The sequence below is a fragment of the Silurus meridionalis genome, chromosome 19 (assembly GCF_014805685.1).
Source record: "Silurus meridionalis isolate SWU-2019-XX chromosome 19, ASM1480568v1, whole genome shotgun sequence".
Classification (NCBI taxonomy): Eukaryota; Metazoa; Chordata; class Actinopteri; order Siluriformes; family Siluridae; genus Silurus; species Silurus meridionalis.
In genome coordinates, this window is record NC_060902.1 from 4,097,846 (window position 1) to 4,123,034 (window position 25,189).

At 35.3% G+C, this 25,189-nt stretch overlaps 1 protein-coding gene across 1 annotated transcript in view; it reads left to right on the top strand.

The window, feature by feature from the left end:
- Positions 1-25,189, top strand: part of LOC124402489 (metabotropic glutamate receptor 7-like) — a 180,918-nt gene that overhangs the window by 60,308 nt on the left and 95,421 nt on the right. Inside the window, 1 exon segment of the mRNA XM_046875560.1 lies at positions 13,990-14,206. Coding sequence (XP_046731516.1) covers positions 13,990-14,206 — 217 coding nt within the window.

Below are 25,189 nucleotides of genomic sequence, written 5' to 3' on the forward strand. Positions count from 1 at the left end.
TGCAATATTTACACTCCTTCGAAGTGTGAAACACCTTCCATTTGTTTTGTTTTTTAACAATACAGTGGAAACATAACAGGTTCATTGTACGCTTTTGTAAGTTAAAAAATAAATAAAAATCATTGTGATGTTTAAAGAAACGCCTCAGGAAACAAGGGCCCTCTAGTTTAGCATGATTAATTGTGTGTGTGATGCTAGCTATTCTGATTTTAAGCAGCATTTGACAGGAAATATTACTTCAAGAAAAGCTAGTTAGCAAAGATTACAATCTAGAATTACACCAAAGCAGTGTTATGATTTATTTATTTATTCATTTATTTATGAAATAACAGCATCAGCCTCAGTTCTTTATTTCCTTCTGTGTATATATTATATGTTATGGCCATTGCTTAAACTCCTATGTTATTTTGGTTCTACAAATCAAGGCAACATGGGATGGCAAAAATGAAGCCATCTCAATAACAACTGAAATTATCGTACATTTATGGCAATTAGCAGACGCCCTTATCCAGAGTGACTTACAAAAGCTTTGAGTCTCTATCATTGAATAAATCAACACTGGTTCACTAGATTACAAACTTACGATACCATCAGCCTACAACAGCCTACAACTCTGTTGATTTGAAGGCAAGCATGAGTGTTTTGAATCTGATACGTGCAGCTACTGGTAGCCAGTGGAGGTGTGGGAGAACTTGGGCAGGTTGAACACAAGTTGCACAGCTGCATTTTGGAACATTTGCAGTGGACAAATAGCATTCAGAGATAAGTCTGCCAGCAGAGAGCTGCAGTAGTCCAGTCTCGAACTTGTGCAATTGCAAGAGACTAAATAAGCACCTAAGCAGCCTGTGTGAATATAAATGGTCAAATCTGACAAGAGAGAGTCACATTAGCAAACTTGTAAGAAAAAGGACAGCTGATTGTCAATGGTTACCTCAAGGTTAAGAGTGGTGGCTGAAGTGGACATTAGAGAATTTTGTAGGAATTTTTTGAGATCCTGACCTGGAGATTAATCACCTGGGATGACCAGCAGTTCAGTTTTGCTGGGGTAGAGTTTCAGTTGATGAGCACTCATCCACGATGATATGTCCGCCAGGCATGCTTAGATCTGAGCAGAAGCTGTGATATCTGAGGGAGGGAAGGAGAAGAGAAGTTGAGCGCCATTAGCAAAGCAGTGATAATAAAACCCATTTAAGGATATGACTTTACCAAGAAAGTGATTGTAAAGGGAGAAAAGGAGAGAACCAAGTACTGTGCCTTGTGGGACACCAGTGAAAAGTCTGCAAGGGGCAGATGTAGACCCCTTCATGTTACTTGGTATGAGTGACCTTCTAGGTAGAATGAAAAATCATTCCCATGCTGACCCACAGATACCAAGTGTCCTGAGGGTTTTCAATAAAGTCTTATCTCCATTAATATATTCAGGTTTAGCCAATCATATTACCAAAAATGTAATTACCAGCATGCAGACAAGATCAAAGATGACTAGAGATCAAAAATCAAGCACATTTTACTTCGTCTTTTTCTCATCTTGACGAACATTACCAGAGAGAGGAGACCGATTCTGCTTTCTAATGAGCTCTCATTGACTAGGGAAGCTGCATGCTGATTTGTGAAGACATTGTGAGTAGCACTACTTTTATACCCACTGTCGAGAAAATTACTCTGGAAGGTATTGTTTCTTCGAAGTCATTCATGAACATGGGAGAATTGAGAATCTTGTCATCCAATCTTTAAAAAAGTTCTTAAATGATTCACAGTTTGCAACAAAAAGCGGAAAATCTGAGTTATTTAGTATGATTTTGGAATATGATTGGAATATATTTCATTATTTTAAGCAGGGATATTAAGCTAACAAGCAAAATTAAGCTACTATGATTCAGAGTGGCTATGAACTATGAACAGAAGAAAACATAATATACAGGTGATTTGGAAATTAAGTTATATACAGTTCACCTCAAAAGAAAAAAATTCACTACATTTTATAGCTATTATTATTATTATTATTATTATTATTATTATTATTATTATTATTATTATTATTATTTCATTATGATGTCCAAGTTTCAATTTGACACTAGCTGAAAAGTCAAGTACACGTTGTTGACCTACATTCTTGTCTATCTCTTGCAACAATTCATCACTGCATGCTGACACATTTCACGTTTCCAAGAATATTACAGGACATGGGTCTCCTCCATTGTCTGACTCATTCTGTTATGGAAAAAACATCTACTCGTGAGCAGTGCCAATACATTCCTCATCCAGGCTAAAAACAATGACATGCCTGTTGGAATTGACTCACCCACCCTGTCTTTGCTTCGCTTTCGAGTTTCATATGTTGGGCGTGCCGGACAACCGAATTTAATGAGGTCTGTGCAATGCAACATTGGCGTTAATTTCATTATTTCGCCTTGTCATTTTAACAGGAATATACTTGCCCTTCTCTTTTATTTCTGTGAAAAACAAAGGAATAAATTAAAACATTCCATGGTTCTTTGTGTGCAACATGGCAGATGGATGAAGGGGACATAATAGACACTTGTCACATGGTTCTGCAAATCAATGATTTCAATAAAAATAGGTAATGGAAATGTTAAGGTCCTGCAAACATTATACCAGCCAATAGTCATAAAGTAGGTCTGTATGGTTAATAAATAATATGAAGCAAATGCTATTTATTATGCAGCAATTACACTAGAACTGTTATTTTTTATTTTATTATTGTTGATTTTGCACACATCTTGTTCAACTCTAGTTGCAGGTCTTCAGAACCTATGTATACATAATTACAGCCCTGATTTAAAAAAAAGTTGGAAAACAATCATGTGCAAATCTCATAAACCCATATTTTATTCACAATAAGCAGTCATGGAAGTAAAGAGGTTCACCAATCTGCAAAAAAAAACAAAAAACTGTGTAAACAAATTGTGAAATTGTGTCAGAAAAATGTTCTTAAGCATTATATTGTGAAGACTTTTAATATCTCATCATATACAGTACATAATATCGTCAAAAGATTCCAGGAATATGAAGAAAACTCTGTAAATAAAGCACAAATAATTTTGGATGCACATTGAACTTTGGGCCCCACTGCATCAAAACAGGATGATTCTGTAATGGAAATCAGTGCATGGGTTTAGAAATACCTCCAGAAATGATTATCTGTGAACACCCATGCCTCCCATGCCATCCACAAATGCAGGTTAAAGTTCTATAATGCAAAGTTTTGTGAACAACATACTTGTCCCAAAACTCCAGCAACTGGTATTTTCAATTCCCAAAAAGACTGTTGTTAAAAGAAGAGGGGATGCTTTTAGAATATTTTAGAGGTGTGTTGTTGCCATCAAATTCACCTTATATTTACCTTATAATGGTACATTTCCTCAGTTTACACATTTTATATATTTTCTATGTTTTATTGTGAATAAAATATGTGTTTATGAAATGCAAATCAATGCATTTATTTTTATTTACATTTTACCCAACTTTTTTGAAATTGGGGTCATATATGAAGAACAATCGTTTAAGCTTGGTTTAAATTAGTGCTTTACAACATTTTACAACATAAAGAATAGTCATCTCTATAGTAAGTCGAGGACCACTGTAAATTTAAAAATTCATCAGAAAAATTCAGGGTTCAGGGTTTTTGGTGTGCTGGAACAAAAGTCGGATTACTTTGTTTAGTAACTAATAGCTGGTTGGAATTCCTGAACTAAAAATTTATCAAACCCAAAGTGGCAAAACATTAGTCTTTTAATGGATTTAGTAATGATTCATTAGTCAATAATTAAGCAAAATAAAACAAATGAAAAAGACTTTGTTTAGCTGTGCTGCAATCGAATGTTTGGTGAAAATAGCTACAGGAAAATAGAAACTTATATAGTCTTGCTTGTAATCAAAGGTCAACTAAAGATAATGATTGAAGTATTTAATGGCAAATTGAAAAACGGCTGGCATTAACTCCTCATAAACTGTTTAAAGCTCATCAATATTACATGGAGCAATGCAGATTTTTGGTTAAATGCTGTCGAAGTTTACGCCTAATGCACAAACATTTCAATAAAATCAGTGCAAAAAGCTACCATATTTATTTATTTTATCTAGTTATTTAAGTCTTGTTTTTTTTTTTCCTGAACAATAATTTGTGGATTGATAAAAAAGTATGTAAAAATTTTTTATAAGAAAACAATAATAATCATCATCTTTCAAATTTCATTTAGATTTGAGTAACATTTTTGTAAATTTCTTACATTTTATAACAAGTTATGGGTAATAAATAAATAAATAAATAAATAAATAAATAAATAAATAGCCCTACAAAAAAACCCAACAACAACAACAACAACAACCTAAACAGAAACGAATAATACACTCCAGCGGTTTGGGTGCAATCAGTCAGACTGCTAAAAAAGCTGTTGGAATCCAGCAGCTGAAGCATGAAAAGTAATACTAATTACTAATTACTAATCTCTTAGCAATATTTGAGCATTAGGTTTGATATAATGCAGGTGGATAGTAGCTTTTTGTCTGTGTTGGCAATTCGTTTAGATCGGCTACTTGGTAGAAGCCTTGAGTGATTTTACAAGCTATTATTAAGTGGAATGGTGTAGTTGAGCTAGAGGAATTGTCAGTCAAAAGTCAAACACAATTCTGATGGGGCCTTTTTTTTTTTATCTCTAGGATTTTTTTATTCTCAGTGATTCTTGATCATGTAATTTGACAAAAGCAGTGAGTCACATCCTCTTTGAGATTAAATCTGGATACAGATAGAGATAACAGATTTAGATACTGGTTTTACAGGCATTGTGTCACACCCCTACTAATTAATTAGCTTTGATTTTGCCATTTGGCCATTTTGTTTTTTAAGATTTACTTAACAGAGGTTAAGGAAGACCTTGACAGAGGCTTATCGCTTCTTGAGACAGTAACAGGTGCTACCTGTTATACAAATCACTCAACCAAAGTTCACTTTCTGTCCAATAATATTCATCTCCCACAGTCCCTTTCTTCTGTTCTTTATTCACGTTTGCAGTCTGCCCTTTAATAAATGGAAAAAAGTATGCAGAAAGGTCACCAAAGATCTGTGTAATTAGATAAACCTGCTTAGGATTCCTGGCCCCTGCGCACACCGGGTATGAGGCCCTCGCATAAGAATCACGATCCTTTTGTTCGGCTGGTTCTCCTAATTAAGGGTCAAGGGGAGGTGAGTCTGGGGAAGAGAAGAGTGCCAATTAATGTTGGGCTGCATGCAGATAATCCTTAACTTTATATGGACCTGTCCATCATACCTATTATTTTATTTCCGAGTCACATTTTCAGTGAAGATATTTTCATTTGGAAGGATAATTCTCTTCCACTCGGCATGTATGGATTATTGGTAGTGGGGTTTAGTACCAACATTTATCTTGGGCCTTATTTCTCAAGCTGGAGTTGAAGGGATTTAAAGGACAAAGCACAGACGTGGCATTTAGGGAAAAAGAAAAAGAAAATCACAAAAACTACACTTTCTGATCCAACTTCTCATAATTGTGTGTACATTTTTGTATAAGATTAACCACATGATAATTTTGCTTTCTAATTGTATATATTCCGCTTAGTTGGTGTTTGTTTACATATGTATTACACAGTTAAGTTGCTTGAGTTAAATCCAATAGATATACAGTACAAAGTAAATAATATTTTGAATTAAATTAAGGAAATATATCTATATACATATATAGTATATAGAGAAATACATTTAGTTGTTCAATTTAGATGACATGTCTCTGTATGGAAAGAGGATGGGTCAGTGTCCCCAGAAGTAAAAATGTATGTATTCATATCCACCATGTTTTACAGGAAATGCATGTAAGAAAAATGTCTCTGTAAATGTCAGTGAACACAGCCCATGTCCAATATCAGTCACTGGACTTTCCATTCAGCTCGGATAATGCCATTCTTCTTCAGATCAATGCCGGTCTGAACCTCGTCTGTTACTTTGTATTGTCGCTGTCAACCTGGCCGACCTTTCTGTCCGCCTCTGAAAATGACCCCAGGTGGGTCATAAGCCTGATATATTGTCTAAGTGTTCATCCCTTTTGGCCACTAAGGTCAATGTAGAGGTCAAGTCAGCATTAAACACTGAAGGTGGAGGGTGGACGGGTGGTGATGGGATAGAAAGGGTGTTTCTATTTGACAGATTTTATGTTACACAAACAGGTGGCTGCAAAGCTGTGAAAGCCCCGGGGTGGTGTTTATTATCTTTCTCAGGAACCTGGAGGAAATGACAGTGTGTGACATCCATTTTGGAAGTTTTATTGTATCTGTGGAAAGGTAGGGTTGGTCCTGGTAATTGTGTCCTGTAGACAAGAGTGAGAGTTGTAAAGATTGGTATGGCTTAGATTATTGAGGTTATAACCAGAAGAGTGTACAGAGAGTACAAAAGCCCTAAAAACAACAACAATAATAATAAAAATAATGATCATAAAAATTATGATCATCTTCATATTTCAAATTCTGTTCCTATTTGAGTAACATCTTCATTTATTTCCTGCATTATTTAACATAAATGATGAGTAATTAATAAATAAATAAATAAATAAATAAATAAATAAATAAATAAATAAATAAACAGATATACCATACAATAATAATAATAAATAAAAAAAAACGAATGGCAGTTTGGGTGCAATTAGACTGTTAAAAAAGCTGGAGCAATAATTAATTAATATTGACAGATTAATATGTTTCATATTTTTATAATTTATTTTTTACATTGTAAAAATAAAAAAAAATTGGGACAATTGTTGGAACACCTCCAGTTGGTACAAATTATGAACTGGAATGAGGTACTGTAGCCGAAGTAGAGAAAATATCACTTGTCAATTTACCACTATGTACCCTTGATAAGATTAAATCTGAATACAGATAAAGCTATTTAGAACATTGAACAGATATAGATGCTGGTTTTACATTTGTTTTATACCCCTACTTTACAATTAGTTTTAAAGGTGTGGGCCATTTTGTTTTTTAAAAGTACTTAACAGTGGTCAAGCAAGACCTTGACACAGGCTTATTATTTCTGAAAACAGAAACAGGTGCTGTCTGTTATACATTTTAAACTAAATTTTACTAAACTAAAATACTCAACTAAAGTTAACGTCCTGTCCAGTAATATTCAGCTATTGGGAAATCAAAGACAGTGGCCTGTATGTGCAAAACATATGTAAATTGTTGTGGCAGCAATTCAGAATCAATGAAAATGGACCTATTAGAATGTTTATTGCTGAGTGGACTCTCGAAAATAATAAAGTTATAATGAGAAGGAATTATTTCTTTGTGGCACCCTAGTGGTTAAGACACTGGCCTTCTGATTGAAAGCTTGTTCAAATCTCAGCACTACTAAACTGTCACTGCTGAGCCCTTGAACAAGACCCTCAACTGCTAAATAGTATAAATGATATTATCAAGTCACTCTGGATAAGAGTGTGTGCCAAATACCTGTAAATGTACATAGACCTTAGATCTAAAAAATACAAATGGTTTTAATAAAATAGTCAATTAAATAAATGTGAGTAGATTTACGTTCATATTCACTCTATTTACTATAAACATATGCCATAGTGATATATGCTGTAGCCAATTAGAAACAGGCATAACGACCTACTCTTTTTTGAGTTAACGTTGTTATAGTAGTCAATAGTGTTTTTAAGTTTGCTGTCAATGATATAGTTTTGAGGTTGAGATAATTTTACATTGGCATTGTGATTTCCTAAATTGTTGCAATTTTGTATTGTTAATGTTCTGTATGTTAATGCCTACTGTAAAAGAAAAAATCTATAAAATAAATGATTTGTTTAATAATTCCTAAAGAAATCCACCAGAAGACTATTCTTTAGAACTTTCAGGATGTGACTCATAAACTTCCCCCAAAGAAAAAATTGCACAATGGAGTAGTCCGAGATTATGTGTCTGTGGTTAGGTGAAAAAAGAAAAAAATCTCACCTGAAAAACGAGTGGACATGAAACCCATTTCTTCAGTGCCTATACTGACAGCAGGGACACAATGAGCAGCTGCCTACTGCCCACTCACCCTGATGGACAAGATAATGGAGTGCAATAATGGCACCCCATCCAGAGGCTTCCAGACGCCCAATGTTCATCAATGCCTTTCCTGTCATCGGCACAGACACATAAATACACAGGTGACGGCTGGAGAGGGGTCAAGGCTGTGATACCAGACCCCGATATTATTTCTGCCACCCCTGTATGTTTGAGAGGCAGACATTGGGACAGACATAAAGATCATGACATTGTTGTTTGTACAGGGTTAGAGATTACCTCAGGGTGTTTCAGATTTCAATCTATTTTTCCCTCTACAGGCTATAGGGTTCTACAGGAATATCTGACTGTTGGCATTTATTGCACAAAAGAAAGAATATGGATGTCTGAATATAAAATGTGCTGCTACCTTACTGCTGGAATTATTTATATTTACACATAGCTATTTAAAATGTACAATGTGATACCAAGGACAAAGAGAAGACTTTAGGTTCAACAGGTAGCCCATTTCATTTAAAAGGACAAAACAAGTGCAAGTGCAAAACTATAATGAGCCACACACCACCTATAAGAGCTAACTACTATGTGAATACTCTTTATAGTCTTTAAATGAAAAGAAAATTTGCATTGCTGTGTAAGAATAAAATACAATAGTGCATGCTGTTATAGGAACATAGCAATTGGAAGAGTGGTGTGATGCAATGTAATGTGAATCAGAGCTGTTTTCATCCTGAAGTTGATTATTTGAGTTTCATAAATGAGCAGAAATGTAGTCCTATTAAACAAGTTGATAAGGTTATCATTTTTGTATTTATTTTTAGTTATATACAGTACAGTGTTCGGACATAACATTACACATTATAACATGACCAGTGAAAGGAATATCACTGATTATTTCTTCATCATGCAACTGTTAATGGGTGGAATATATCAGGCAGCAAGTGAACATTTTGTTTTTAAACTTGATGTGTTAAAAGCAGAAAAAATAGGTGTAAGAATTTGAGCGAATTTGACAAGGATCAAAGTGATTGCTAGATGACTGGGTCAGAGCATCTCCAAAACTTTCGCCACCACAGCAGCTGTATTTTGTCTGAGCAACATGTTTATCTCTAAGAGAAATGCCAAACATTCTATATTGTCTAGAGTCTGAGTTTCTGAGGTACTGTTTTTAAAAATAGCACATGATTGGGCCTTTTTTCAGGGTTTGGAAAGGAAGCATACAGGTTTTATGTTTGATCTTTTCTTACCGGAGTGAGGCAGTTGAGTGATTTCAGTATCCGAGTGACAAAAAGGGTTTTAAAAGGGTTGAAGCAAAGAAGGGAGCAGAGCTACGGCTGACACTTAACACTTTGTAGTAGTGGAACTAAATTAAGGATATGCTCCCCAAGATGGCTGTCAGCGTCAGAGCGTGATGCTTTGAAGTAGAGGAGTAACACAGTGGCACTATCTCTAGCTTTGTTTGTTCAGTGTTCTGAAAATCTGAATATGAATCTGTATTCTGGTTTGTACACTGTGACTGTGCCAGAGTAAAAAAAAAAATAGAGCTGCTGGAAAAAGAACAAAACTTCATTCACAAAATCACTCCTGAACTGCTATAGTTCCTCAAATGTATCTACTTGACTCAACGTAATAATACTTAAACGAATTTTGAGGCCAAATTTCTTATATGATTCAGCTACATCTCAAAAAGTGATATTATTCCAAAACCTGCTGCCTATTGATTGAAAATGACAACAGCCAAATAATATTTGATCAGATTCACTGTTCAGAGTTTTTAGTGTTTGTTATATGCCGGTAATTAAAAAAAATATACGTCAGACATACTATCTCCTACAAAAATAAAAAATGCAATCAATGAGGAAAAGAAAATCTTAGTTAGAATTTTTTGGGAGGTTCAATTATTTACTTATTTAATTTTGGGTCCACCCTAATCATATCTGTATTTAAATCTGAGGAACACAATATCTTGTTTAAAGTTATTCTGAATAATGTATTTAACTTTGCAGCATGCGAGGGATTTGTAGATCCGTTCTATCACATCAAAATGTCATAGAATTGATAAATACTTAAAGCACTACAATGCCAAACTGATCTTTTTTGCATGTTAATAAAGAAGCTTTGTTCCCTATCTGCAGCAACACCAGACAGTTATTGCCTTTGATACATGCGGTTGAGAAAAAGCAAAGATAAATTTCCTGCACAGGATTTTTAACATGTGGAGATTGTAATGAAGTTGAGATTTCCTGTAGGATGAAGGAAATGAATGCTTAGCAGTCAATGACATTGATGTGTCTTGGTCACAGTAGGTAGCATATTGTGTCTCAGAAAAGCTTTCAGAACAAATGGATGCTTTCCTGCCATAGACAAAGCTCCCATTACCCATTGATTAGCCCAATTAACTGGGCTAAATAGCAGCAATTAATGTGATTTAACTCAAAAGTATGGCTACCTAATTATATGCATTGATACTTGACTATGGAAAACAAGTATTTGAATCCCTTTGGAGCACATTTGAATCACTTTGGATAATTGGCTATAAATCTCTTATTTCACATAAAGATGTGAACACAATGTTTCTGTTGTTCTGATTTTGCTCAGTTTTGTCACACAACTCTAATTCTGGAAAGACCTTTCACCAATCCAGTAACTGTCTAGTTAATAAAAAAATTACTTAGTACAAACACTGTAGTTCCTATAAAAATGCACCTCAAATCCATACATGTGTGTACTGGAGCAGGATTTAGAAAGGAACTGTGCACACGATACCTCACAGTGCTATTGACCACTGAGGAATCTGAATAAGCCATCACAAGTTCATAGGTTCAAGTTCAAATACGTATGCTGTTCTTCTTTGATAAATATGCAAATTGTAATAATTTGGAAAATTTAACACATATTCCGACTGACATCAAGCTTTGTCCCAGGTTTTCAAATCGCTTTGATAGATAATTTTTTGGTGAAACCAGACATGTGCTCTGGAAGACGATGAAATTGTATGACAAGGCGACGGATTAGCATAGAGAGTGACAGTATGCTGAAGAGTTTGAAGAAAAATGCGATGCTCGACACACCATGGAGGTCTTCCATCACAGTAATTTAGAGGCGCAGCTCGCAGTGTGACATGCTCATTATTGTTGTTTACTCTTCAAGCATGTGGTCTTATATGGCGGCGTTTGCTCCACCGAGTCCCGCACGCCTTTTTTCCACACCCTCAGCTGCACTCGAGTCGAAAAGTCACGGGATTTCGGAAGACTGCTCGGCTTGCCTTTAAAGCATGACACATCCAAAGGCTAATTGAAAATAATAACGCTTCATTGCAATTCACTGGCCTTGAATCCCTCCTGAGGTAAAAGTGTGAATCAGAGACGGAAGATCAGTTTGTTGCAGTCGAAGATCAAGCCAAGCTCTGTTCTTTGTCTAATGAAAGATACAGTACGGGAAATAAGTGATAAAGCCTTGGATGCTTGTTTAGCATGTTTAGTCTTTCGCGTGTGAATCCACAAACCTTATGCAAGTACTTTCAAACGAAAGTCTTGTAGTTACACAGTTACAGCTGCCATATTGCCAGAACATATTGCCCTAATTGTTCAATGAGATCAGGTTCAGCTTGATAGACACTAAAGAGTCGAAAGCACTATTTTAATAAGACAGGATTTCCAGATATATTCCAGTGTTTGTTATTGCTGAAGTATATCTATAATGATTCTGAATAGTTCAGAAGGATAAGCAATCTCTGTCTAGCAGTGTCTTCATAATGTTCACATTTTTGTGAACTTGTATTACTTCAAGGCTCCAGTAGTAGATGTACACTATGCACACCCCAAAGTAGGTAGGCCACGGTACTAATATCTTACCTGAAACCTTGAAAGTGTCATCTTTTTTGGACTTGCTATCAAACACTGTACTGTCTATTGTTCTGTATTGTGTTCTGCACTGTACTGTGTATTTTATTGTTCTGCATTTTAAACTCTAATATTTGGTTTAGTGTATCTTTTTTACACAGTATATACTGACATCTGACCTAATATAATGTATTTCTGTGGTTATTTCTATTAGTTGATCTTTAAAAAATCGTAGTTAATAAATACAATACAAATTTAGGCTCCCTGGTGGTCTAGTGGTTAGGCTGCGGCGCTCTCACCGCTGCGGCCCGGGTTTGATTCCCGATCAGGGAACCAGCCATTAGGGTGGCACAAGCCTTAGTGCCGGTCCCAAGCCCGGATAAATGGGGAGGGTTGCGTAAGGAAAGGCATCCAGCGTAAAAACACGTGCCAAATCAAACATGCGGATGATCTGCTGTGGCGACCCCTAACGGGAGAAGCCGAAAGAAAGTTTAATAAATACAATACACATTAGAGGTCTACACTTTCTGTTGAAAGCCCAGCTCATGCCTGAGATCTTTTGACCTGATCTGACCAGACAAAAAAAAAAGATTTTTACATTTTAAGACTGAATTAATGAATCTGAAATAGCTTTCAAACAATTAATAACTTTGTCTTCAGCAGTCAATAAGCAAAAACAAATTAATTAAGCCACCATTAGGGCAAAACACATAATTGCCAACTTTGCCGTGGGAACAACAGGTGGAATGCGATATAAATTCCTCTTCGAACTCCAATTTCTTCAGTTTGCAGAAGGTTTATTTTAAATACTTACACTAATAAAGGTAAAGGTGCTTTCCAGTTGTCAGGTGTACATTACAGCGCAGTGAAGTTCTTTCTTTGCTTTTCCCTCAATGCTAGGAAGTTTTATTTACAATCCCAAAGTTTCTTATTTTCAAGAGACACTATCAGTATCAGAAAACAAGGTCAATTATTTTCTGATACTGATAGTGTCTCTTGAAAATAAATTCTCATAGACACTCTCATTGATACAGATGGCTTTAAATCCACACAAAGCTATAGAGGTTGATATTGAAATATCTCTGAAAGTTAAGCATCTTGACTTTCTTGGTCAAGGTGTTGTCACACTTATAATATTTGGTTATAGGGGTTTATAGCAGATGCATAGGGATGGGGTACAGAGATATTCAGAAAATGTCAGCCATACTGTAGCAAACCTGAAACACAGGCTCTGTATTGTACGTCATTTGCTTTCCTCTCTTTTCGAATGCTTTGACTCTTAACCTCATTCATTTCCATTTCACGACTCGGAATTATTATATTGAACAAAAGTGTGTCCTTGTATCACCCCTTTATTGAATATTTAGCTTGAGGCGAGTGATTACTAAACACATTAGGAAAACTTGCCAGGGATACTTCTGCATTGATTAGACATTCAGCGTCTCTGCTAAAGCCAAGCACGTTCTTATAACTTCATCTGAAAGCTTCTGTAAAGGGGTTCAGGCTTCTTTGGCCTTCTGTGTCTCATTGACGTGAAGCCGGAGACACGTCGAACAGTCCTGCTGTTACGCTCTAAACTGTGTGCACAGAATATGAATAAACCAAGGTTATGCAATATTTTGCTAGTGTTTAGAGGCTGTGTGTTCACATGGCAGCATGGCTCCTGCTGAGACGACACACTTAAATGCTTCGCTCACAGTTTCATTATGTAACTTGCGAAACAACGGGTGCATAAAATAGACTATTCCTCATGATAAATGCGTTTCTCTGACAACATGGGATTCTGTTGCTCTTCGGTTGTTTCCTACACAAAATATCTTTCTGCCATGTTGTGGCACAACTTTTACATTTGTTTATGATGAAATAATTATTTAGTGGAATTATCCACTTTTTCAATAATCTGCAAATCCATATTATTTTACATTCTTGATTATACTATATGATATTACTAGCAACACAAATCTTACTTATTAGTAAATTTGACTAAGTTATTGCTGGGACTTATACTTTCTGAAATACCAATCTATATCTTAGACTTGCACTAGTTCTGGTTTAGTTCTGCTACTTTTCTCACTCCAATGTTTTTGACTCCTTTTTTTTTTTTTAGATTCCTCAGATCAGCTATGCCTCCACAGCTCCAGAGTTGAGTGACGATCGACGCTATGACTTCTTTTCACGTGTGGTTCCACCAGACTCATTCCAGGCTCAGGCCATGGTGGACATTGTGAAGGCTATGGGCTGGAATTACGTCTCAACCATAGCCTCAGAAGGCAGTTATGGAGAGAAGGGAGTGGAGGCCTTCATGCAGATCTCACGAGAAGCCGGTGAGCAACTTAATTTTTTTTTTCTACCAATGCCTATTGTTTTTAGTGGGAAATAAGAATTCAATGATGTAATCAATGCGTTTTTTTGTCTAGAAATTTATAGTGAAAGATAAACCATATTATAAACTTAAAAAATAAAATTATGCACTGCATTAATTAAGAATGTATCCATCTACAGAATATCAGAGATTGACAGTTTATTATTTTGTCTATATAGGTTGTATGTTTATATTCTATATAAATATCTATATTATGCACTATAACACACACACACACACACACACACACACACACACACACACACACACACACAGTTATTTTATAACGTTAACAAACACATAACAAAATGTACAAAAATAAAACATTTTATAGCTCAACAGTAACAGTTTCAAAAGAAAGTTAATAATGTTATAAATTATAAGTGATAAATTTATTTATTAATGCAACCCTAACCCTATTTTTTTTTTTCTTAAAAAAAAACAAAAAACAAAAAACCAAAGCTCATTTCAAATACCAGGAATAAAATTAACCAAGAATAAAATCATGCATCACAATATTACACAAAACTTCATAATTATCCATGATGTTATTGCTGCTTTTTATAAATGCCTTTGTCAGCTACCAAATTGAGGAGTGGATTTAATGTCATTTTGTCAGTAATTGAGATAAAGCTTTGTCTAAAAGGTCTTGGATATAATGTATTCAGTCACTCAAATGTCATACCAAACAAAGTGCTAGAGACTCCAAGGATAATTTCACCCCACAACCATCATTAGCGAAGAAAGTTAATGGTTGAGACTTAACATGCTGCTTTCAGTGCATAAAATACATTCCAAGCTTCAAACAAATGCCACGAAGGCACTGGCGGGGCAAAGGCAGGTATTGTATTTAATCCCTGATATTTATTTATTTTTTATTGCATTTGAATCAGACAAAGATTAATATTATAAGAATTTTTTTTATATAGTTTCTCTAATTAAAAAAACATAAAAGTGTTATCACAAAGTAATAAATACATTAATAATTAAATAAAAAAATAATCCCTTAGCTATCCGACCAAGCTATTAAAACTTATATAAACTATTAAAATGTAATTGTTTTAATAGTTCAAACTAATATAGCTTTAATACCACTTTATTTCTGCAAAGCTGCTTTGAGACAATGCCAATTGTTAAAAGCTCTTTATTCGAATAAAAATTTATAAAATCATTCAAATTATTCAATTAATTTAATTCTAACATGTGTTGAGTAAAGAAATTCAAATAAAGTTGAATCCTCTTGTAACTAAATTTCTTACGTTTAATCCCACAACAAAAAGTCAGGAAATCATTGGTTGACATTTTACCTATAATGTAGGATGTAGTGTTTGGTTTTCCACATGTCCACATTAGTATATTTTTGTTTAAAAACGCACATTTTCCTCCTTCTTTTGGCCTTCCTTAGACACAGAGACAGCATTTTTAGTCAATGAAAACATAGCGTAAAGTAGATACATTTGAAATTGAAATTGAAATTTTTTGCATCGCAGTGTGGACTGTAAAAACGTAGGCTTTCGAAAATGAGGCTTGATTATTTTGAAATTGATGATTCCAAGTCAAGTAACGGTGCAATTCCTCGACAATGCTGCAAAGTTTCAAAGAGACAAAGTAAATAAACGTCAAGCAGAAATTAAGCATCTTAAGTTTTGCTCATGCTCAGTACCATCATGTTAACGTTTTCAGACGTTTCAGTGTGGATAAGCAACGTTTGGGAAACAATTAAAAACAAAAATGTGGATGCAGGTGGGTTAATAGACCAAATCGCCGTTTTCAAATTCATCCGGATTAGTGCAGACGTAGCCTAAATGACATTTGGGTCTGGCGAGTATCTTTATTTCTTCATAATAAAGATGACCATGTATTGTCCTAGCAAAATAAGTATATAAGGGCTTTTGACTGGATTTTGTTTTGGTATATACCATGTGTGTTAAAGATTCAGAGATCACCCATCATTCTTTAATATAATAAATACATAAAAAGATTCTGATTTTTAGCCTAATGTGTGTGGCACAGCAGGCATGGGGACGTGAAACAAGCAACTTTGCGCTGTACATACATACAAACATACATACACACACATACTTTATTTACATAGCAATGAAAACTTTTAGTTTGCAAAAGTCAAACAAGGGGAAATATTTCTCTGGAAACTTATATAGACAGGTGTCAGTGCCTTTCCAGATCATGTCATTTAAACTGAATTAACCAGAGGTAGACTCCAATCAAGTTGTAGAATCATCTTAAGGAGGATCAGTGGAAACAAGATGCACATAAGCTTAATTTTGAGCTTAATATTTATTTTTATTTTTTTAAGATTTGCAAAGATTTCAAACAAACTTCGTTCAGATCATTAATATTGTTTGTAGAATTTTGAGGAAAATAATGAATCAAATTAATTTTGAAATAAGGCTGTTACATTGTAAAAGGTGGAAAATTGAAGCGCTGTGAATACTTTCCGAATGCACTGTATTTTCTGAGGTGCTTGTCCCAGACGCTGATTGGTTCACCTCTGTAATTATCACAGACATTTAATGGATTTCCTTTTTTTTTACATTCACAAAATAATTTGTGACACACCAGAGATATTCTTCAGTTAGATTCAAGCTAGAAAGCTATTTGCAACCGTGCCACATCAGCTTCCCTGCTTATAAGAATGAGCAGGTCTGGCACATTTTATTAGTCTTAAATAAATGACACTCCATCACAAATCTCAAGGTGCATTCTTTTCTCATTTTTTGTTGTTGTCTACAGCGTGCTATCGCACTTTATTTTCTGCCATGTAATCAAAACCCGCAGCATAAATCATTAGTGCAGGCAAACATTTCGTTTGAATTATGTTCATTGCAACGGCCCGTGGGCAACAAAAACGTCAACAATGTGTGCGGAGTAAAGAATACGTTGGAATTACCTCCTGATTATCCCTATTATGGTTGGAGGACAGAGACAGCGAGAGTCTTTGCCAGTGAAATAAATCTATTTTATATCTGACAGCATGCCAGCTGTCCTTTGAGCTAATCCTTAATGCTCATGAATAGAAATAATAACAGCTGTTATTTTTAATATTAGACTAACTCCAAGAAATGCTGCTGTGCCTTTATATTAACTGTACATGTGATCTTCATCTCCCACGACGATGAGCGGAAGAACCTCATACAATCGTTTTATAGTTTTGCTCCCCAAACCTACTGTATCCATATTTTACCCCATTGTGCTTATAGCCATATAGAGTGTATTATTAAGGCTGTTATTTCTTAAGCATCTTGCTGTCTGGGCTACAGCAGTGCTGACCACCAGAGCTAGAACATTAAAAGTATAAAGCATACTGCATCTGGTGTATTTAAGTAAAAACGTGCATAGCCCCTGATCAAGTTAATTGTTCAACATACTTTTATTAAGTTCAGATTTTGAAAAGGCTGTAGCATGTTTGCAGAATTGACCCCCTGTCTGTAATTAAAGTAAATAAAAGTATTAAAGGGAAGAGCAGTTTAAAACAAACATCAATAAAAATGACTAGCTCACATTTCTTCATTGAGGCTGGATTCGTGAGTCATTTCAGACATTTTTCAGGCTTAGATTAGGCAAACGGGGGTATATTGTACTCGGCATGACTGATCTACAAAAATGTGAATTAGTTTTAACTTGTGTTTAAATACAATTAAATGATTAAATGAAAGAATGAATGAATGAATGAATGAGCAAATCAAAACACTAAACATGAGACTCTTAAAACTATTTGAAATCCTGAGATAGATAGATAGATAGATAGATAGATAGATAGATAGATAGATAGATAGATAGATAGATAGATAGATAGATAGATAGATAGATGAAACAGCTAATTTATGGATTTTTCCTGGGTTTTTACCAGTTTTTCACAGCATTGGGAGAAAAGCTTCACCGATGGTGATTTTTAAACGCACGACGATGCCAAAAGAAAAACTCCCGAGAGAAATAGTTGTGAAAGGAAGGAGGAAGACAGTGAACAATGACTTTCTTGGTAGGCTACTGTTTAGATACAAGCCGTGTAACAGTCACTGTCTTTCGTTAAAGCCTGTGTAAAGTTCATTAGTTTCAATGTAGACATGAGGCTTGTAGACATGAGGCTTATAGACAGGTGCGGCTTATTTATGTTCAAAATAAAAATCTTTGTCAAATTCAGTGGGTGTGGCTTATATTTGGGTGTGCTTAATAGTCTGGAAATTACGGTATATAGGTGCACACATTTACTAGATGTTTTTATACTTTAAACTACACTAGAAGTTTTTTTGCATGTTAACTTTACCGCTATAACCTAAAAACAAAAAGCTACTGGGTGCTTAGTGATGTCCTTCCCAAGTCACAAGCTCTTTTGAATGTAGGAACCATATGTGAAAACCCTTTCAAGAAATCTATTTTGGGAGCTCTTAGGTCCTCATTTGAAGATTTAAGGAGATGGCTGCAGAGATAAGAATGGCCTTTAATGAAAACTCCAGCTGAAGATTTTCAAGGTACCAAAACCCTTAGAAAGCGTTTTTATTTTTTTTCTTCCTGCCGGAGAATATAGTAGTTAGACCGATTTTAATGAATTCTTTGGGGGCATATTGATCACCTGCTGTGTACTACTTAGTCCAACAATCTTCAAAGCTTAGCACTTTTTTTATTATTAGATCTACATACTGAAGAGGAACAGCATCTCTATACTGATTCCCATTACAGTACAATCCTTAGCTTAGGCTTAAACCTTGTTCTAACTTTTTCTAACTTTCTGCTTGTATGGATGCCTGTTGGACTTACTTTCATTTCTTTTTGTTTTTTTGTTTTGCAAGGTTTAGGCTAATGCTAAATATACTAACCAAAGAGTCAGAGGTGGCAGCTAGCTCTGAGGGCCTGTATGACTCAGACATTGTGCACTTTCAAACAAACAGACAGGATTCAAACAGACAGGATTTATGGGTAGAAAAACTCTGAGAAGGAGTGTCAGAAGACATTTTCCAGTTATTCAACAGCACTGAAAGATACCTGTTGAAGTGATGCAATAATTTTGACGTCTGAAATAATAATTATTGACCCCTGACTGAGCTGCACCGTATTTCATACGGAAGTTTATTCGACAATGCAGAAACAGACTGAATTTGAGTGTATTCGAAATATAACCAAGTAAAATAAATGACTTAATTTTCAGGTCTGAACATAACCTGCAAATAGCACTTTAAACGTACAAGTTGCAATTGTGTTTAATTCGACTTTATCAATAATGTCAATTTCAGTGATACATTTGACAAGCAGGTTATCTCTTATGGCATGCCAAGTCTGCCATCTTCATCATATAATCCACACCCGGATATTTGTCAACCAGTGTTTGCCATCTAAACTTTGCTTGCCAAAGATGGACTTGGCTCCTACTGTGAAACCAATATTGGTTTATTTTTTATTGAATCATTACGATTTATCTGGTTTAAAACAGATTTGCCCAAAATTGGGGACCTTATTTCATTATCCTACATGTGAATGCCAAATCCTCACGTATTAAATGCTCTCATTGACTTTACATGCACAGGTCAGTGTCAAGGAACCAGAAATATTGTATAAGTACTGTATAAACCCGGTCTTGTACTTAATACAGGGGTGAAAGTTACAATTTTTGTTTCTTTTTCATACTAAACAATTTTTACTAAACCCATTCTTTCCTGTTGATTTAAAGTTTTGATAAATTATTTTTAAATGTAATCATAAATTGAAGTGTAAAGGTTCTCAGGTTTGACAGTTTCAGGTTGATAACTAGGCACCTACAATGCTTGTGGCAGGTGCAACAGTACAAATTCTGGGCTATCTAACAAATTAATGCAACAAGTCTCCTGCCATAGAATAATTATTCTCTTTGGTTCCCTAAAGCTCCCTTGGGCCTCTTGAAATCATCCTCTCTGTGTACAGCCTTTTGGCAACTCATGGTTGGATGGCACATCTTGCTGGCATATGGGAAGCAATGCTTTGATTATTCAAGGATGAGTTTTTGTGATACAGGTGCAGCATAACATATTATGGGACAAATGAATGCACAGGATGATATGTCTCTGGCTTCCTGCTGTCCTGGAGCTTCTTGTTCCTACTGTTTTATAGGGAGCTCATCTGCATTCCAGCAACTCCTGGTTTGTTGATATGGAAGTCACTTATTTAATGATTGAAAGGTCTTTTTTGGGTTTTTGTGGGACAGGTCCACCAGTGCAAATTTTGGGTCTCCTTGGAAGTAGAAGCAGTCAAAGTTACTCCAGCAAGTTTTTGTTAAAAGACTAACCAAGGCATTCAGCAAAGTCGTATTTTCTTCCTTCAGAACTTCACTTGGTTAAAGATGAGAAACTTTGAATGTGACCTTGAATAAACCCATTCAAAGGTGGTTCAAATGCCTGCTCTCTCTCTCTTTGCAAGGCAAGTATGACATTTGAATGGCCACTAATGCACAGCGATTTGTCAGTCAGTTGGGTATCTGTATATGAATATGAATGGGTGGTAGTCGAGCACTTAGCAATCTTCTGCAAATGCACCAATGCAATCAGCAAAGACATTTTTCTTTTTTTCATGGGAGATTTTTAACACTGGCTATGACTAAAATGTGAAAAGGGTTTGATATTGCACAACTTGAACGAATCTGTCAAAGTTAACGACTCCCAGGGGCGAACTATTTCAGGCTTTATTAATGTTGCAGGGCTTTATGAGAGTTGCAGTTGTGGGTGTTCACTTAAAAGTTATCTGGTGCAGAGTTTATATGAATTGACGCAAGTACTGTATATATACTAAAAAATGTTGCACAATGAAAAAAGCAAGGCATCTACAGGACATCTACAGGACCTTGCTATCTGATGCTGTTCATGTCCCTCTGCTTGTTTACTCCTAATGTTGACCTACCACATTTATCTTTCTGCTGGTTGTTGTTCTGTTACCTGGACCAATTTGTAATGACTTCTGGGGGCAGAAATTTGAGGGCTTTTGCACGCTCAGCATGGCACGGGTAAAACGGTGACATCACGTGACATCACTGGCCCACCCTCTCAGTAAACAATGGCAAACATGGGCGTGTGACATATCGAAACACTTGTCTCACCAAGGTCAATCGCGTGTAATGACAGAGCATCTTTGCAATGAAAATTAGATTAAAAAAATGTCATTTTGATTTAACAGTTTATAAAATCCTTGCATTAGTCAGTATCAACAAATTTTTGCATAGAATAGTGTATGACAAAACTTAAGTCAAGCTGGGGGGGTGGAATATGGCATAACAAGCACATTATTTTGTGTGTGCTATAAGTGTGTTATTCTACTTATATACCACCTTGATCTGTCAATAATTTCAATCTTTAGTCGCACATTTGACTGCTTTTTTCATGTTCTCACTTATGATATAGTAACACTATATATTATTTCATCACCACCCTCCCAAGAAAAACAAAAACCCTCTATCCTGAAAATCGTCCTGTGCATCTGAAATTCGCAAGCCTGGGCCTGTTCCAGCAGAGCTTACAACCAGAACTCCTTCTATAAATGTTAAATAAAACTTCAGCACCACATCAACTTAACTCCATTTTGCTTTGTTAAACAACACATTTTTTTATCCATTATTTTTAGATCATGTGGCACATCTGGCATTCCTGTGTCTGAGCTGTTTCCATAGAAACAATAATGTATTCTAGCAAACTTATTAATTCTAACCTTCATGTTACAGTTGGAATCTTTTGTTCAAGCTATGTTTCCTGCTCCATACAACATTTTGTACTTCTTTTTGACCAATCAGATTTGAAAACTAAACCACATTTGGTGGAAAATGAATGGAATTAGAATGAATGCATCATTTTAAAGCAGAATCCAGAATTCCTGACTAATGTGATATACATTTATTTAAGCGAACCCCAAAACTGTTTGAGCTTCATTATGGGTTAGTTCAAAGCTGAAGCTGAAGGCTCCAGCAGGAAAAATCGCACCTCTTATCTAACTCAGCACCTTCAGTCAGGTCGCCATAGTCTCAAATAATGTTTTTTTTTTTTTTCCAGCTTTCTTTTCATTTTATACCAAATGAGAGAACAAAGGTTTCTAGCACTGTCGGACTATTTGAAGACAGACTATGTCTTCTTTCTCTGAATTACTGAAGCCCTTTGAAGTTTTCTTTTAAAACCACCATAATTATTTGTCTTTGTGGCTCTGTAGAACCGAAAGGCCTGATAGCTTGTCTATAAATGTCGCCAGTGGTGTTCTAATAATCTTTTAGCATGATTCGGTTTACAGTGTCCAGACAAAACAAAGTAGTTATGGTAGTCTGATGAGCATTGGGTCATTCACTGCATCATGTATCAATGCAATTCATAATAGATTACTAATACATAATAGATACTGTCTGTCGTTTCATAATTACACACTATATACAAACACACCCTTACACACACACACACACACACACACACACACACACACACACACACACACACACACACACACATCAATTGCATCTCAATCACACATTTTTTATTTGTTCTAATTGTACCTAAAATTCATATTTCGGTTTTTAATACTCTAATCAACATAAGCATGGACAAATATTAAGGCTTTATGCAAATGTATGTTTATTATTAGCAAAACCAAACTCAATATAGAGCATAAAGAGAAAATGTTCTTCTAAATATTTTAAAGTAATTATGGTGTTTCAAATTACTTAAATCATCAGGACACCAAACAAAGTTTTGCTATGTTTTTGATGCTTGATTTGAGACTTGGAGCATCGGAAAAAAATGTGTTTAGCGATCAAAAATTAATTTCTTTGGTAGAGTTTTTTTTTTTTTTTTTTTTTTAAGTAAAGAATGTCGTGAATAAATGTGTGTTGCATTGAAGGATTTAATTTTGATTCTATTATATTTATTTATGAATATTTTTAATACAAATCGTCAAATGTGCATGATTAATGTATGTAAATATGTGTGTGTATATATATATATATATATATATATATATATATATATATATATATATATATATATATATATATATATATGTATTTATTTATTTATTCCTAGAATTGTTACAACAAAGTTGGAGGCACATTTTTTTTAACATTAGCATTGACTATTTACAGGTATTTTAATTCTACCAAGACTCTAATTAAAACGGTGTCCAGAGTACATACCAGCACATCTACACACTACTGACTGACATTATGAGTTGCAGTGATTAAATTCATGCAAGTGTGATCAACCTGTAATTTTTTCAACCTTCTTTTTTAACTTTGATTTTTGGCTGAATTTGGAAAAAGAGTGAAAGTCCATGGTAATTACTTATTAAGCTTTTTCCACAAAATTCTGTAACATGGGTGTGGTAATTTGTACTTTTTCTGCTATAAGAGAATTAGAAAGCTTGATGTGCAATTCAACAGTGGATTTGATTTTATAGTGCTAGTGTGTTTGGGCCCCTTAGTTCCAGTGAAGATAAATTTCAATGCTACAACATGCGAAGACATTCTTAGCAACTTTCTGAGCTTACATATGCGTACGATGGTCAGATGTCCAAACGCATAAGGCCATATAATGTCTGTGTTGTCATATAAAGTCTATAACATTATGATTAGTAACTGTACATCTTCTGTTCTTCCACAATCTGCATTATGCAAAAAAAAACATCTGCTTGCTTGTAAATAAGGTTATTTGGAATGATATTGCCTTTGGTTATGTTGTTTACGATCCAGCCAGGAATCGCTGATAAAGGAAAGACTACTTAAAGGGGTGCCTGAACTTGCATTTAGTATCTTTTTTAATGTCTCTTCGGAGTCTGCATTACCTCCGGCTGCTGTTTTTTTTATTACCACAGAACAAAACTCGGATGTTTCAGATGTTTCATTTTTAGCATTGGAGGTGGTTACTATCAGAAAGCTTTTTTGTCCTCAGGTGTTTAAAATGAGTCAGCCTTTCCCTCATTTCCATGAGGTCAGGACTTATCGTAATGTACTTTTATTTCTTTCAGCTCTCGCTAATGTAGCCCAAATAAATGAAATGCTTTATTCTGCGCCTTGAAATAACCTCCTATTTTTTTTTTTTTACTTTTCATATAAATAATTAAGAGCGGTACTTCACCAATGCTGGATTAATGCCTCTCCTTTTGAAGACAGATTAAGTGGGTTACATTCGAGAAAGTTCATTGCTTCATATGAATCATTTCTACAATTAGTGTCACCCACCCTTTCCTGCAATGAGACAGTTTCACTGAATGGAAGGTCGGCGTTTTAATTTCACAGCTCTTTTGCTTCTAAACTTCCTCAAAGACCCCTTTGGGGAAAGGAGGTGTTTTATGATCTGTAGTCAACCTGAAGTCCTTAGATCTCAAATAGAGCAACATTAAAGGCTTTAAAGTGCTCTAACTGCCAAATATAGTATTGATGAATTCCTCTGAATGACAGCAGATCGAAGTGAAAACGTAGCTGCAGATGGCTGCCAGTTGTTAGTGAGTCATTCATGTGGCCATGACTTGGGCTTAAGTAACAGTTTAATGTCCTGTAGAGTTTGATGCTGAATAAGGAAATGACACCACCTTTTTTTCTTCCCCAGATCCTCACAAGGAAGCAGGGTATCAACAAATGAGCTGAGGGCAAAGCCTCACTTAAAACATTATTCATATGCTTTTATAACCTTTTCCCCCAGTTGTCACTGCCAGTGTCAGAAATGTTGTACACGCAGGGGGAATTCGCCGCCACTGTGCCCTATAAAGAGAGCTAATATGTTGCCATCTGCGACTTTCCTGCTGGTGAACATGCGTGAGCTGGAGGAGATTCTGTGTGCACGTTTCTGTTCCTGCAGAGATAGGGACCCTAATCTCTTCACTAGCAGCAGATAATGACAGGTTAATGAGATGTGAGCTACCTCAGGCCAAAAGTGTTATCTCCATGCTCCACCCTAATCAATAGAGGTTCAAGGGGTGCAACATCTACCCTGGAATCACT